This window comes from Solanum tuberosum, unplaced genomic scaffold, assembly GCF_000226075.1.
Source record: "Solanum tuberosum cultivar DM 1-3 516 R44 unplaced genomic scaffold, SolTub_3.0 scf00267, whole genome shotgun sequence".
NCBI lineage: Eukaryota > Viridiplantae > Streptophyta > Magnoliopsida > Solanales > Solanaceae > Solanum > Solanum tuberosum.
The window spans coordinates 651746-664250 of NW_006239199.1; the positions used below are offsets into that span (position 1 = coordinate 651746).

The 12505-nt window shown below is 31.1% G+C and overlaps 3 protein-coding genes across 3 annotated transcripts; 1 reads left to right on the forward strand and 2 right to left on the reverse strand.

Moving 5' to 3' along the window:
* The first annotated feature begins 491 nt into the window (after nucleotides 1–491).
* Nucleotides 492–1319, forward strand: LOC107062857 (uncharacterized). Its single transcript, XM_015314020.1, has one exon. The coding sequence runs from the start codon at nucleotides 492–494 to the stop codon at nucleotides 1317–1319; it is 828 nt and encodes a 275-aa protein (XP_015169506.1).
* A 2165-nt stretch (nucleotides 1320–3484) lies between these two features.
* Nucleotides 3485–3823, reverse strand: LOC107062858 (non-specific lipid-transfer protein C, cotyledon-specific isoform-like). Its single transcript, XM_015314021.1, has one exon. It carries the CDS (start codon nucleotides 3821–3823, stop codon nucleotides 3485–3487), a length of 339 nt encoding a protein of 112 aa, XP_015169507.1.
* An 8011-nt stretch (nucleotides 3824–11834) lies between these two features.
* LOC107062859 (non-specific lipid-transfer protein-like) lies at nucleotides 11835–12182 on the reverse strand. Its single transcript, XM_015314022.1, has one exon. The coding sequence runs from the start codon at nucleotides 12180–12182 to the stop codon at nucleotides 11835–11837; it is 348 nt and encodes a 115-aa protein (XP_015169508.1).
* Between the last annotated feature and the right edge of the window lie 323 nt (nucleotides 12183–12505).

Genomic DNA, 12505 nt, shown 5'->3' on the forward strand with positions numbered 1-12505 from the left:
GTAAATGATACATCTTCTCAATCATTAAAAAAGGCAATTTATTCTTTGCTTTTGGATCACTCATTATGTACATCCAAAATACGTGGTCAAGGTTATGATGGGGCTAGTAATATGCAAGGGGAAATAAATGGTCTCAAGTCTTTGATTTACAAGATACGTCATCTGCATATTCTATTCACTGTTTTGCTCACCAATTGCAATTGGCACTTGTAGGTCTTTCCAAAAAGAATTCGGATGTGGATAATTTTTTTTATGTTCTCACTAATATTTTGAATACTATTGGAGCTTCATTTAAACGCAGAGATTCACTTCGACAACATCAAGAAGATAAGTTGGAAGAGTTGCTTAAATTTGGAGAAGTTCATACAGGGCAAGGTTTGAATCAAGAACGTGGCCTCCAACGACCGGGTGATACTTGTTGGGGGTCTCATTTTAAAACCTTGGACAATTTCCTGATTCTTTTTTCTTCAATTGTTAATGTGCTTAAGAATATGAAACGTGATTGTCCTTATTATCTTGATAGATTTACGGCGGAAAATCTTTTGAGCAAGATTCATGAATTTGAATTTGTCTTTATGTTGCACTTGATGTTTAAGGTGTTGCTATTGACGAATGAGTTGAATAAAGTTTTACAAAAGAAAGATCAAGATATTGTTAATGCTATGGGATTGCTTGACCTTTCAAAGAAACGATTGCAAATGATGAGAGAGGATGAATGGGACTCTATGATGGATGAGGTTAGCTTATTTTGTGGTAAACATGGAGTTTCAATTCCCAAAATGAATGAAGACTACTCTAATGGGAAGTCGAAGCGTAAGAGGTCCAATATTTCATATTTGCATCACTTTCGTGTGGAAGTATTTTATGCCGTCATTGATTTGGCACTTCAAGAACTCAATAATCGTTTTGATGTGGTGACTAGTGACTTGCTCCTCGGTATGGCTAGTTTGAGTCCGGTTGATTCATTTGCTAATTTTCACAAGGATAGGATAATGAAACTAGCCGAGTACTACCCAAGTGAGTTTGGTGATAAAGAGCTTCGGGAACTCAATTTTCAACTTGATGATTTTATTGTCTATGCTCAAAAGTGTGATAGCAAGTTTCTCAACTTGAAGGGAATCAAGGATCTTGCAAAAGTGATGATAGAGACAAAACTAGATCAAACTTGGTCACTTGTGTATCTACTTGTGAAGCTAACTTTGCTTATTCATGTTGCTACCACAAGCGTGGAAAGAGCATTCTCATCAATGAAGTACATAAAGAATGATTTGCGTAATAGGATGGATGAAGATCTTTTGAATGGTTGTTTAGTTTGCTAAATAGAGCGTAGTATATTTAAAAATGTAAGTAATGATGTCATTATTGGCCGTTTTCAAAATATGAAAACTCGTCGAGGACAATTGTAAGTGAATGATGTTTTTTGCTAATATATTACTATATAAAGATTGCTACTACCTACTTGCTCGTCAACTTGTTCTCACCGTAAAATTTATATAATTGAATTAATTGTCTATTTTGAAAATAATGGTGCCCGCGTAATTTTCCCTACTTTAATTAATCCAAAACAATTCTTTTAATTTCGGGCCCAACACAAATAAGGACATTATTTCGTACAAAATTATAATTTTTAAACGTTATTTTTTTTAAAAAAATAGATGCAGTATGTCGTTTTTTAATTATATTTTTTATAAAAATCTATGGATAAGATCAATTTTTGAAGTGCAAAATTGTAGTTGAAGCATATAAATAAGAATGATGGAAATATTTCATTGAAGAGCAAGTGTGGTCGAGTGATATAATTGTCCAATGTCATTGAAAATATTTGAATTTGATTTCAAGTAGCTACATCTTTCATTTATATTTATTAAAAATGGACCATCTATGTTGATTTTTACCAACTCACAAGATCGATTATTCCTCGGGTTCTTGAAAGCGATGAATGAAAAATCGACAATCGTCCATCGATTTAAAATCGTTTTTCTGTCGATTTTGACCCAAATTTTAGTATTGTATGTATCACATGTGTTTCTATTGGACATAAATAAACATCTCTAGTTGTTTGCATTACAACCACTACTGTTATATGAATATTTTTACTCTATCAATATATTTTATTATGTTATTATGAGTTACTAATTTTCCCTTTATTGAATTATTATTTGTATTTATATTTTAAAAATAACTTGTTAGTATAATAATTAATTTACACTTCAAGTATATTGAGGCAATCTGATGCATATAGATTAAAATCAGAGTTTGAATAATGGTTAAACATAACTTTTTAGTGAATTTTCTATTACATTTAATTAAGACAGAGATGCCAATTTTGTCAGTAAATAAAATTTACAATATTTGTATTGGTCGTTCTTCTAGAAACTACCTTATTCTACTTCTTCGAATAATCCTGAAATCACACATCAAAGAATAAACGGTAAATCAAGATAATAAAATTAATTTTTAAAAAAATACTAATAAATACGTAAATGGAAGTGTATTTACTTGGATGAAAGATATATGCCATGATTGAAAATAAATGATTGAGATTTAATTAATTAAAGGTCAAACCTTGCATAATTAAATAGATATTTCCTTAGTAATGTTGAACTTTTAGATAATTCTTTTTTTTATAAAAAAAATTGCGAAATTTCTATTCTTAGTTTTTGTATTTTTTTTGTTAAAATTTGTTTTTGTATTTCAAGTTAATTTATTTGTTGTGTACCCTTTTTTTTTTTAATCTTTAACAATTGATAAGTCAGCCTCTTAAGTAATGACTAAAAAAGTATTAACATTGGACAATATTTTTATTTATAATTTAATTATTTTTTATTTTATAATATTATAGGTTGATTTAACTAGGATTCTTTGAATTTACTCCTACAAACATTAGATATTTCTTATTTTCTCACTTTACATGTTTTTTTCTTTTAAAAAACTCATCAATTTTGTTTTTTTTATTTATTTAAAAAAGAACTGATATACCTAAGTTGCAAACAGAGAAAAGTATTTAAAATATTTATGATGAAATAATACTTTATTAAAATTATGAAATTTTCCAAAACAATTGAAAGCAAATAAATGGAAAAATCCACTATCCTAACCATGATCAGAATTTTACTTTAAATAATTAAATATCAACCATTCATGTTTAACCATGACGCATGTCTTCCATCCAAGTAAGAACTTCGGGAAAATAGAGAAAAAGGAAATGAAGAGGAGCTCCATTCATAATATCATGTTCAAATTGAGATAGAGATAGTGTCAAAGCTAGGATTTTAATTTAGGGGTGTCAAAATATAAAGTAGTAATCACCTTACCTACCAACAACGATTCAAAACTTTTTCTACCCCTCAACCATTGCACTAACTCTTCACCCTGTGTCAAGAGACGTCAACATTAATATATATATAAATACAAAAATAAAATTTTACCTATTTATACAATGTAATTTTTCCGTCAAAGGGGTGTCACTGGTCATGAGAAATGCTTACTTGGAGCAATCAGGATTAGGTGTAATTGGCATAAAGGTAGTGAAGTTGCAAAGATTAGGAAGTTGTTTAGCTTTTTTAAAGTTCACTTGGCCAGCTTTCATTAGAGCTTTGAAGCAAATGCAAATATCTTTGCGGTCTGATTGTGAGGCAGTGGCTATTTTAGCCAAATCTTGCAAACCAACACAACAATCTTGACTAGGTTTTGCATCTTGACCTAGTACAAAACCTCCACAAGGTTTTACTTTTGGTAGAACATCAGTCCCACATTGAATAACTCCATTTGTTTGGCCTAAAATTAGAGCTAGAGCAAACAAAGTTAAAAGAATTTTTGACATTTCTTTCTGAATTCTTGGTGATGTATGAATGACTATAGTAAAAAGTCTATTTATAGTGGTTTAGAAGAGTTGAGTATTCAATTATTTTGAATTTAACATTAATGAAGCAATACATTCACTTGGTTTGTTTGACTAGAGAGAATGTAGTAATTAAAGTAATCTTGACTATTCACTTCTTTTGAATTTAACATTAATATGAAGCCATAAATTTACTTGGTTTGATTGACTAGAGAGACTGTAGTGATTAAAGTAATCTTGACTATTCAATTATTTTGAGTTTAACATTAAAGTAATCTTTAATAATATTTAAGATACAATGAATAATATTTGATTATTAAGAAACAAAGAATAATATGTATAGTGAATTTATTTTTATAATGAATCATTGAATTCTTGAATTTATTTTACAATGAATCATTTAACAAAAAATATATTACAATGAATCATACACATATATTGTACTTTATGTATAATGAATTTATTTTACAATGAATCATTTAACAAAAAAATATATTACAATGAATCATACATATATATTGTACTTTATGTATAATGAATTTATTTTTGTATATGAATTCAATAAATATGATATATAATTTAATAAGATGTAATGATTTTGATGTATTTTTTGTACTTTATGTATAATAATTTTATTTTTTATTTGAATTCAATGAATATGATAAATAAATTAGTAAGGTACAATGATTTTGATGTAACAAAATTAGCCTTCATTGAATCTCAAAAAACTCTTATTTATCGATTAAATAATACCTCTATAAAATAATAATAATATTTCGTAATCCCACCTATATTAATTTAGTGAGGTTTTACTATAGTTATCAAGAAGCATCAAGACATGAAATTTGGATTGAAGCTATGAAGGAGGAGATTGGTATAATAGAGAAGAATGATACTTGAAAGTTGGTTGATAAACTCAAAAACAGAAATGTAATAGGGGTGAAGTGGGTTGATAGAACCAAACTTAATCCAGCTAGCTCATTTTATAAATATAAAGCACGCTTGTTGTGAAAGATTATGCGCAAGTTTCAGGTTTGGATTATGGAGACACATTTGCACCTATTCCACGACATGATACAATAAGACTTTTATTCGCTTCGGCAACTCAGTCAAATTGAAAGTTGTATCATTTGGATGTGAAATTGACATTCTTAAATGGACAGTTGCAGAAGGAGACTTATGTTGGCCAACGAAAAGGCTTTCAAGTTTCAAGAATGGAGGATAAAATCTACAAGTTACATAAGTCATTTTAGGGATTAAGCAGGCTCCTCGAGCCTTGTATAATAAGATTGATGCGCATCTCATTTATTGTGGATTCAAAAGAAATTGAAAAGAAACGCACTTTATATGTGAAGAAGGCTAAAGAAGGAGATGTTCTTGTGGTGTCACTTTATGTTGATAATCTTCTGTTAAGAGAAAGCAATGATGCTATGGTAAATCAGTTCAAGCAAGAAATGGAGATTAAATTCGAAATGTATGATTTGGGTGAAATGAATTAATTTTTGGGAAACTACTGTTGGAATCTTCATTTCTTAAAGAAAATATGCATAAGATGTTCTTAAAAGGTTCAAGATAGAGAGGTGCAAGTCTGTACTGACCTCACTGGTTTCACAATGAAAATATTTCAAAGTTTGGAGGAGGTGACGAGGCTCATCCAATAGTTTATACAAGTATAATTGGTAGTTTGTTGTATTTGACAGCAACAAGACCTGATCTCATGTTCGCGACAAGTTTTTTGACGAAGTTTATGCAAGCTCCAAGTCAAGTTGATCATGATGTTGCTAAATGAATGTTGATAGATATATCAAAGAAATTGTTGATTGTAGTATTTGGTTTAAAGAGGAAGAGCAAGGACAATTGATTGGGTTATTCCCATAATGATTGGGCAGGAAGTGTAGTTGATATATGAAAAACACATTTGGATATGCTTTTACACTTGGTTTAGACATGTTCTCATGACGGAATTCAAAGAATCAAGAGGTGGTAGTTGATTCTTCTACAGAAGATGAATACATTGTTGTTGTTGGTGCAACTAATCAGGCTCTATGGTTAAGAAAGATTTTGAGTGATTTAATTTGGAGCAAAGTCTTATTGAATCAGTTGTCAATAAGGTTGTCTCACGACCCAGACCGTCGTGATTGACACCCACACTAACCCTTCGGTGGGAGAACCATTACTACAACCCAACTAATAGCTTAACTAAAAACTAAGGCATTTAAAGATACGGAAGCAGGTTTAAATGACAATAAAAATGGAGTCCCCATAACTCCAAAGATTTAAACAAATAACTAACCAAACTAATGCGGAAGAACAACCCCTAGAACCTGAAAGTCATTGTACCAAAAATCTACTAACAACAAGTCTAAGAACAAGGGGTACAACCCCAAAGCTAAACAAAACACCTTAAACAAATGGTCTAAGTCCGAAAAGGGTGGACTTAAACAAGAAAGATCCATGGCAGCCTGAAAGAAATGGCTCACCCTTTAATCCGGTCACGCTCAATAGTCACTAAGCTGAGGTCTATCAATAGCCACCTGAAGATGCTCTGTACTCAACAAACAACAAGCAAGTGCAGTATCAGTATACAACCACAGTGTACTGGTAGGATCACGCGACTATCCCAATAAGTGAAACACATGCAAGTAACCACAACATTATAAAACAGGCATATACCGAACATATACAATATTAGTCATCTTTACAGGATCAATGTAGCATTCCACGTTCTCAATAATACACATTAGTTATCATGTTAGAGCAACAAACAATCTTTCAACCTCAATCACCATTAGATATGAACATAATCATCACAAGTAGATACACAACACAATTCAATAGTCCTCTCACATAATCCAATTCAATGGTCCTCTCATGGAATCCAAACCCAAACTGTTAGTGTATCGGTTAGTGGTACCCGATCCAAGTTAGTGTGCCGGACATGACACCCAATCCCATATTTATGCCGGAACGTGGTAACCGATCCCATTTTTATGCCGAAACGTGGCAACCGATCCCAGTTAGCGTGTCGGATCGTGACACCCGCTCCATTCAACAAACCACAATCGCAATCATAATGTATATTCTCACAATCATACAACAAGAGGTGATTCATGGCATACAATTATTCAATTATCCTCATTTACGATTAGGGTGATCAATAATGCAACATTCGTATACATACATGCATTATAATGAAGCAATTACAAACATATATCACACTAACATGAAATCACAACCATCACCTACCTCGAATACAAGCTTGAATCCCCTAAGGCACTTGAATCTTCCCTTTTCGGATTCTTCCCGCTTGTTCGTGGTCTAAAAACATACAATTAACGCAAGGATCAATAAACGATGCCTAATTATCTGGATTATAATCAACATTATCAACCCTAGGCCAAACCCTTGATCCCCATACCTAGATTATGGCTTTTCCCACCATCCAAACAGTTCCAAAACCCTTTCCTAACAATAATCACCCAAGAAACCAAGTTCCACAGATTGAAAAATGGATTCGGGGAGTGAAAACCTTACCTTTAGCCTCAAGAATGATGGAAAACTGTCAAGAAAACCTCTGGGGTCGTTCCTTAACTCTCAAAGTCAAAACTTGCAAAATAAAACGTTTTTGGGATTTATTTTCAACTTAAATCACGACTGTCCCGTCACAGCGATCCTCACCCCGCTACAGTGGCCCCACCCTGGCGGGAATAATTCCACCCTAGCGGCTTGCACGGAAATAGAGAGCTAAATTAAGAGTTTCAAACCCCCATTTTACAACATACCTTCATCCTATGACACTCAGAAAATATCCGTTCACGCGAAGATTAGTTTCAGGAATTCTACTCACCCGAATTCGATTCTATAAAGTCGTACAGGTTCCTTAACGTCTTAAATATCTAGTCATGTGATCAAAATCATAATTAGATCTCTCATTTATTACTAGATTTCCTTAGACCTCATTGACTCCGATTTCGTCTAAATCTGGACTAGGCTAGGAAATTCCAAGTTACTACTCAAAAGTTTTTTTCCGGTCCAATTCTTTCCCTATTGGCTTTTCTCTAACGATGGAATCAAGTCGTTACAGGTTGACAACAAGTGCTTTAGGAAGAAAAAAGTGCTTCTGGGAATTAAGTAGCTGAAGTTGTGGCTACAAATCATTTCATCACGGGTGTATTTGGTACTGAGGAAAATATTTGGCAACTGACTAGTCAGGAAAGGCCATTTGTCAAACTACTTTGAGAGGAATATCAAGCACCTACTTTTAAGTTTCCATACATAGAACTGCAATAATTTTTCTTCTAATTTCTAATATACTAAATATTAAAGGGTGTAGCCTAGAGGTCAATGAAGTGATTGAGAATTATAAGGTCTCAGATTCAAAACTCAATTGAGACAAGAAAAAATACTAGGTGATTCTTCTCATTTGTCCTAGCCTTGGTGGACAGAGTTACCTGGTACCTATTGCTGGTGGGAGGTGACATATATCTCATGAAATTAGTCGAGGTGCACAAAAACTAGCTCGGACACTAGGGTTGTTCAAAACGAAACCAAAACTGAAAAAAGTTATTGATTTATCAGTAATAGGTTATTGATTTAGAGGTTTTGATAACTATTTTGATTTGTTTTTGTTATCAGGTTATCGGTTCTTAACGGTTTAAGATTTTTTCTTTACAAATTAACCTATAACCTAGTAGTAAATTAAATAATTATATATATACCATCTTGTATATTAAATCCTTGACTTAGAGTTTAGTTTCCTACATTTATTTATGGTTGTCTCAAACTCTTGGTTATTCTACAATGTAAAATTGCTTGCTTTTGAGCAAGATGCAATTTGTGAACTCATGTGCATGGATAATTTAATTTGTCACCTTGTTTCTAAGTTATTTTCAATGATTTTTTGTGTCAATTCTTAACGATTAAACCGATAACCCGACCGATAACGATCGATAATCGATAAATCCATAACCGATAACCAATAAGTCAAACCGATAAACTTTAAAATCGAAGTCAAATGATCGATAACTAGCCTTACCGTACACCGCGATCATCAAAAAAAAAATACGAAATAACAAATACCTCTTGATGTTTTGTTTTACCACACTATGGGTGGTGTTCAGGGAGGTGGGGGTGGGGTTTAGAGCGATAACAATGGCACTACGAAAGTAGAGTGAAGATGAGGTGTATTAGAGGGTGGAAATGACACAATCAATGTAAAATGTGATTATTTATGGAGCTTATTTTTCTAAAAATATAAACTTTTTTAGATACTTTGATCAATAAAATATGAGAAAATCAGAAAAATATTTTCTCATATCAAACAAAAAAACATTTTCCCTAAATTTGGAAAATGCTCAAACTTGACCATGACCCAAAATTTTGTCCGTTTCCTATTATCCAAGGACAAATTTAAATCAATTATAATGAACATCGTACTTGTAAGCTCGAGGGGAGTATTGTATTGAAAGTAGTGGTGAAACTTAGTGCTTGCATAAATAGAGTTATGATTTTAATTTTATGAGTTTTGAATTTTATAATAATTATTTTAAGTAATAATAATAAGATTTTAAATTTGATATCTATATATATTTAATGTATTTATAATACAAATATATTGTTTGAACAAAATCTATAGAGAATTCTATCGAAACCCACATGCGAACCAGACTTAATTATTTTCCAATAAAAATATAAATAATTATGTTGCTATAGAACTGTAGGAGTGGTAATTGAGCGGGTTGTGTCAAATTTGGGAGGGTCATAATGAGTTAAGATAACAATCGGGTCAAGATCCAACCTAACCTAAAGTTGATTGGGTCAAAATGGGTTAGATAATGAGTTATATAACGGGTCAAGATCCAACCTAATCCATTTTTTACTAAGCTTAATTATTATATTTGTTCTTTTAAACTATTTTAGTACCTAATAAAATTATTTCTTTTTTTATTATGACAATATTTAACATATCAAATTGAAAAAAAAGTTAATTTTTTTTTGATAAAATTTCTCATTAGCCAATGTGGGTTACATATCAACCCAATTTTTGATAGGTTGAAATGGGTTGAGGTAATGAATGAGCGGGTCAACAACCCGCCCAAACTTAAACGAGTTGGATGGATTGAGTTTAATTTTGCCACCCTGGTATAGAAGGTAATTCTTGAACGATATTACAACCACATGTTCGCAAGTTTAATTTGTAATATCCAGGACGAACCCTCTCGTAAAAAAATTACACTATATATATAATGTCAAATTTTGATTTTAATGGTATATATATTAAAATGAACCCCCTAAAATAAAGTACAGGCTTGACTCAATGGTTAAGTGGTTCAAGATATGACCCTAGGTTGCGGGTTTGAATCCCATGGGCACCATTTTTTCCCTCTTTTTAATGCATTGGAAAATGGAACTTTTGGGCTTAGACTTTTCTTTTTCTTTTTCATTATTTTTTCCTTTTATTCCATTTCTTCTTTTTATTTTGTTTTTGTTTAAATTTATTAGGCACATTCTCTTTTTATTATTATTATTATTTGTATATCTATTATTCATGTTGTTTCAACGTAACTCTTTTTCATATACTAACTTGAGAAAATCTTCTAAATATGATGAATTATATTTAACTTGAAATTGAGATAGAAATATAATTTATTTATTTTTAAGAAAAAGAAGAAGTTAAATTAGATGTAATTGAATGAAGAAACTTAAATATCGTCAATATCCTTTTAAAAATATTAATTTGTAGAATTCATGAAATTTCTTTTATATTTTTAATTCTATTTTAGAGGGATAGAAATTAAACTTATTTGATTTATTCATTATTTGTGGTTTTTACAAATTATGACTAACCTAGTAAATTGAATTATATGAACTAAAACAATTGACAATGCTATTTATTTATCTTCTGAATATGCATTATAATATTAGTAACTCTATTCTTACACACTTTTAGAGAATCTTGACGATTTTCATAGTAATATGTGATTGAATGGATACTAATTTAATTTTTTTTTAAAGTGAAAACTAAAGTAAAACATTACAAAATAAAAGTATAAAAAACCACAAGAAATTTTAAGAATGCTCAATGAAGCATGATAAAAGTAGAAATAAATGTTTAATATGGTATGATAAAGTAAGTTAAAGTTAGCATGATAAGGTAAATGTCTTTCTTCTCCGTCTCGCTTCCTTTTTCATCATTTAATTTTTACACGTTTTAGGAATTAACCTATGTAATACAGTCAATCCGCTAAAATTCTTATCAATGTATCTTTGCCCTCGATATCTTTGATTAGTTTAGTCTTTATTTTTATGAACCAATGAAATATCTATGGTTCTTGTACAAAGAGCATGCCGAGGGGCTACTACGCTCACCGTTTTAGGAATTAACCTATGTAATACAGTCAATCCGCTAAAATTCTTATCAATGTATCTTTGCCCTCGATATCTTTGATTAGTTTAGTCTTTATTTTTATGAACCAATGAAATATTTATGATTCTTGTACAAAGAGCATGCCGAGGGGATACTACGCTCACCGCACTCTTGCATTACTACCTGAACTTCTTCTTTATCTTTTGAACCCCTGAGCAAAAATTTTGGGTCTACCACTGATAATATCACTAATTGAGTATTTACATTACTCTATTGAGTGTCATATAATTAATTAAAACAATATTTGTTATCAAATAGGAGTAGAACTTTATTTACAACACTATTAGTTGTTTTAATCTTGGAGTAATTGTTTATCTCAATTTATGTAAGAATTTAATTGTACAAGAATTATAACCATTAGATTTTGATTTAAATATTTTAATTTATAAGCATTTTGCTAATGAAGTTTGTAATTATATTGATTTTCTCTCTATAACATTGATCATGCGCAAAGCGTATACACAGAGACTAATTTAATTAAAACAAAAATTACAATATTATTTTTATTAGAAAGCAAAGCATCATCCCCACTCATTGTTCTTCTACCTTTGGATGGTTTTGTTTCTACTAGGAGCAATCTGGATTAGGTTCAATTGGCATAAAGGCAGTGAAGTGACATAGCTGAGGAAGTTGTTTAGCTTTTGTATAGTTCACAAAGCCAAATTTCTCTAGATATTTGATGCAATCGCAAAGAACTTTGCGGTCTGATTGTGAGGCAGCAGCTGTTTTAGCCAAACTTTGCAATCCAACACAACATTCTTCACTAGGTTTTGGATCTTGAGCTAGTACAAAAAGTGAACAAGGTTTTACTAAGTGTAGAACATCTCTCTCACAGTTAACACCTCCGTTAACATCTCCATTTGTTTGGCCTAAAATTAGAGCAAGAGCAAACAAAGTTAAAATAATTTTTGCCATTTTTTTTATGAATTCTTGGTGATGTATGAATGACTATTGTAGAAAGTCTATTTATAGAGATGAGTATTCAAGTATTTTGAATTTAACATTAATGTGAAGTCATGTATTCACTTGATTTATTTGACTAGAGAGAATGTAGTAATTAAAGTAATCTTGACTATTCAATTATTTTGAATTTATTAACACTAATATGAAGCCATATATTCACTTGGTTTGTTTGACTAGACAGAAGGTAGTAATTAAAGTAATCTTGACTATTGTTATAAATAATATATTGTGGATGTCCACTACATCAAGAAGTTACTCCATTACTTTTTTCCATT

Coding starts and splice junctions, on each gene's coding strand:
- LOC107062858 (XM_015314021.1), bottom strand. CDS start 3,823: ATGTCAAAAATTCTTTTAACTTTGTTTGCTCTAGCTCTAATTTTAGGC.
- LOC107062859 (XM_015314022.1), bottom strand. CDS start 12,182: ATGGCAAAAATTATTTTAACTTTGTTTGCTCTTGCTCTAATTTTAGGC.
- LOC107062857 (XM_015314020.1), top strand. CDS start 492: ATGAAACGTGATTGTCCTTATTATCTTGATAGATTTACGGCGGAAAAT.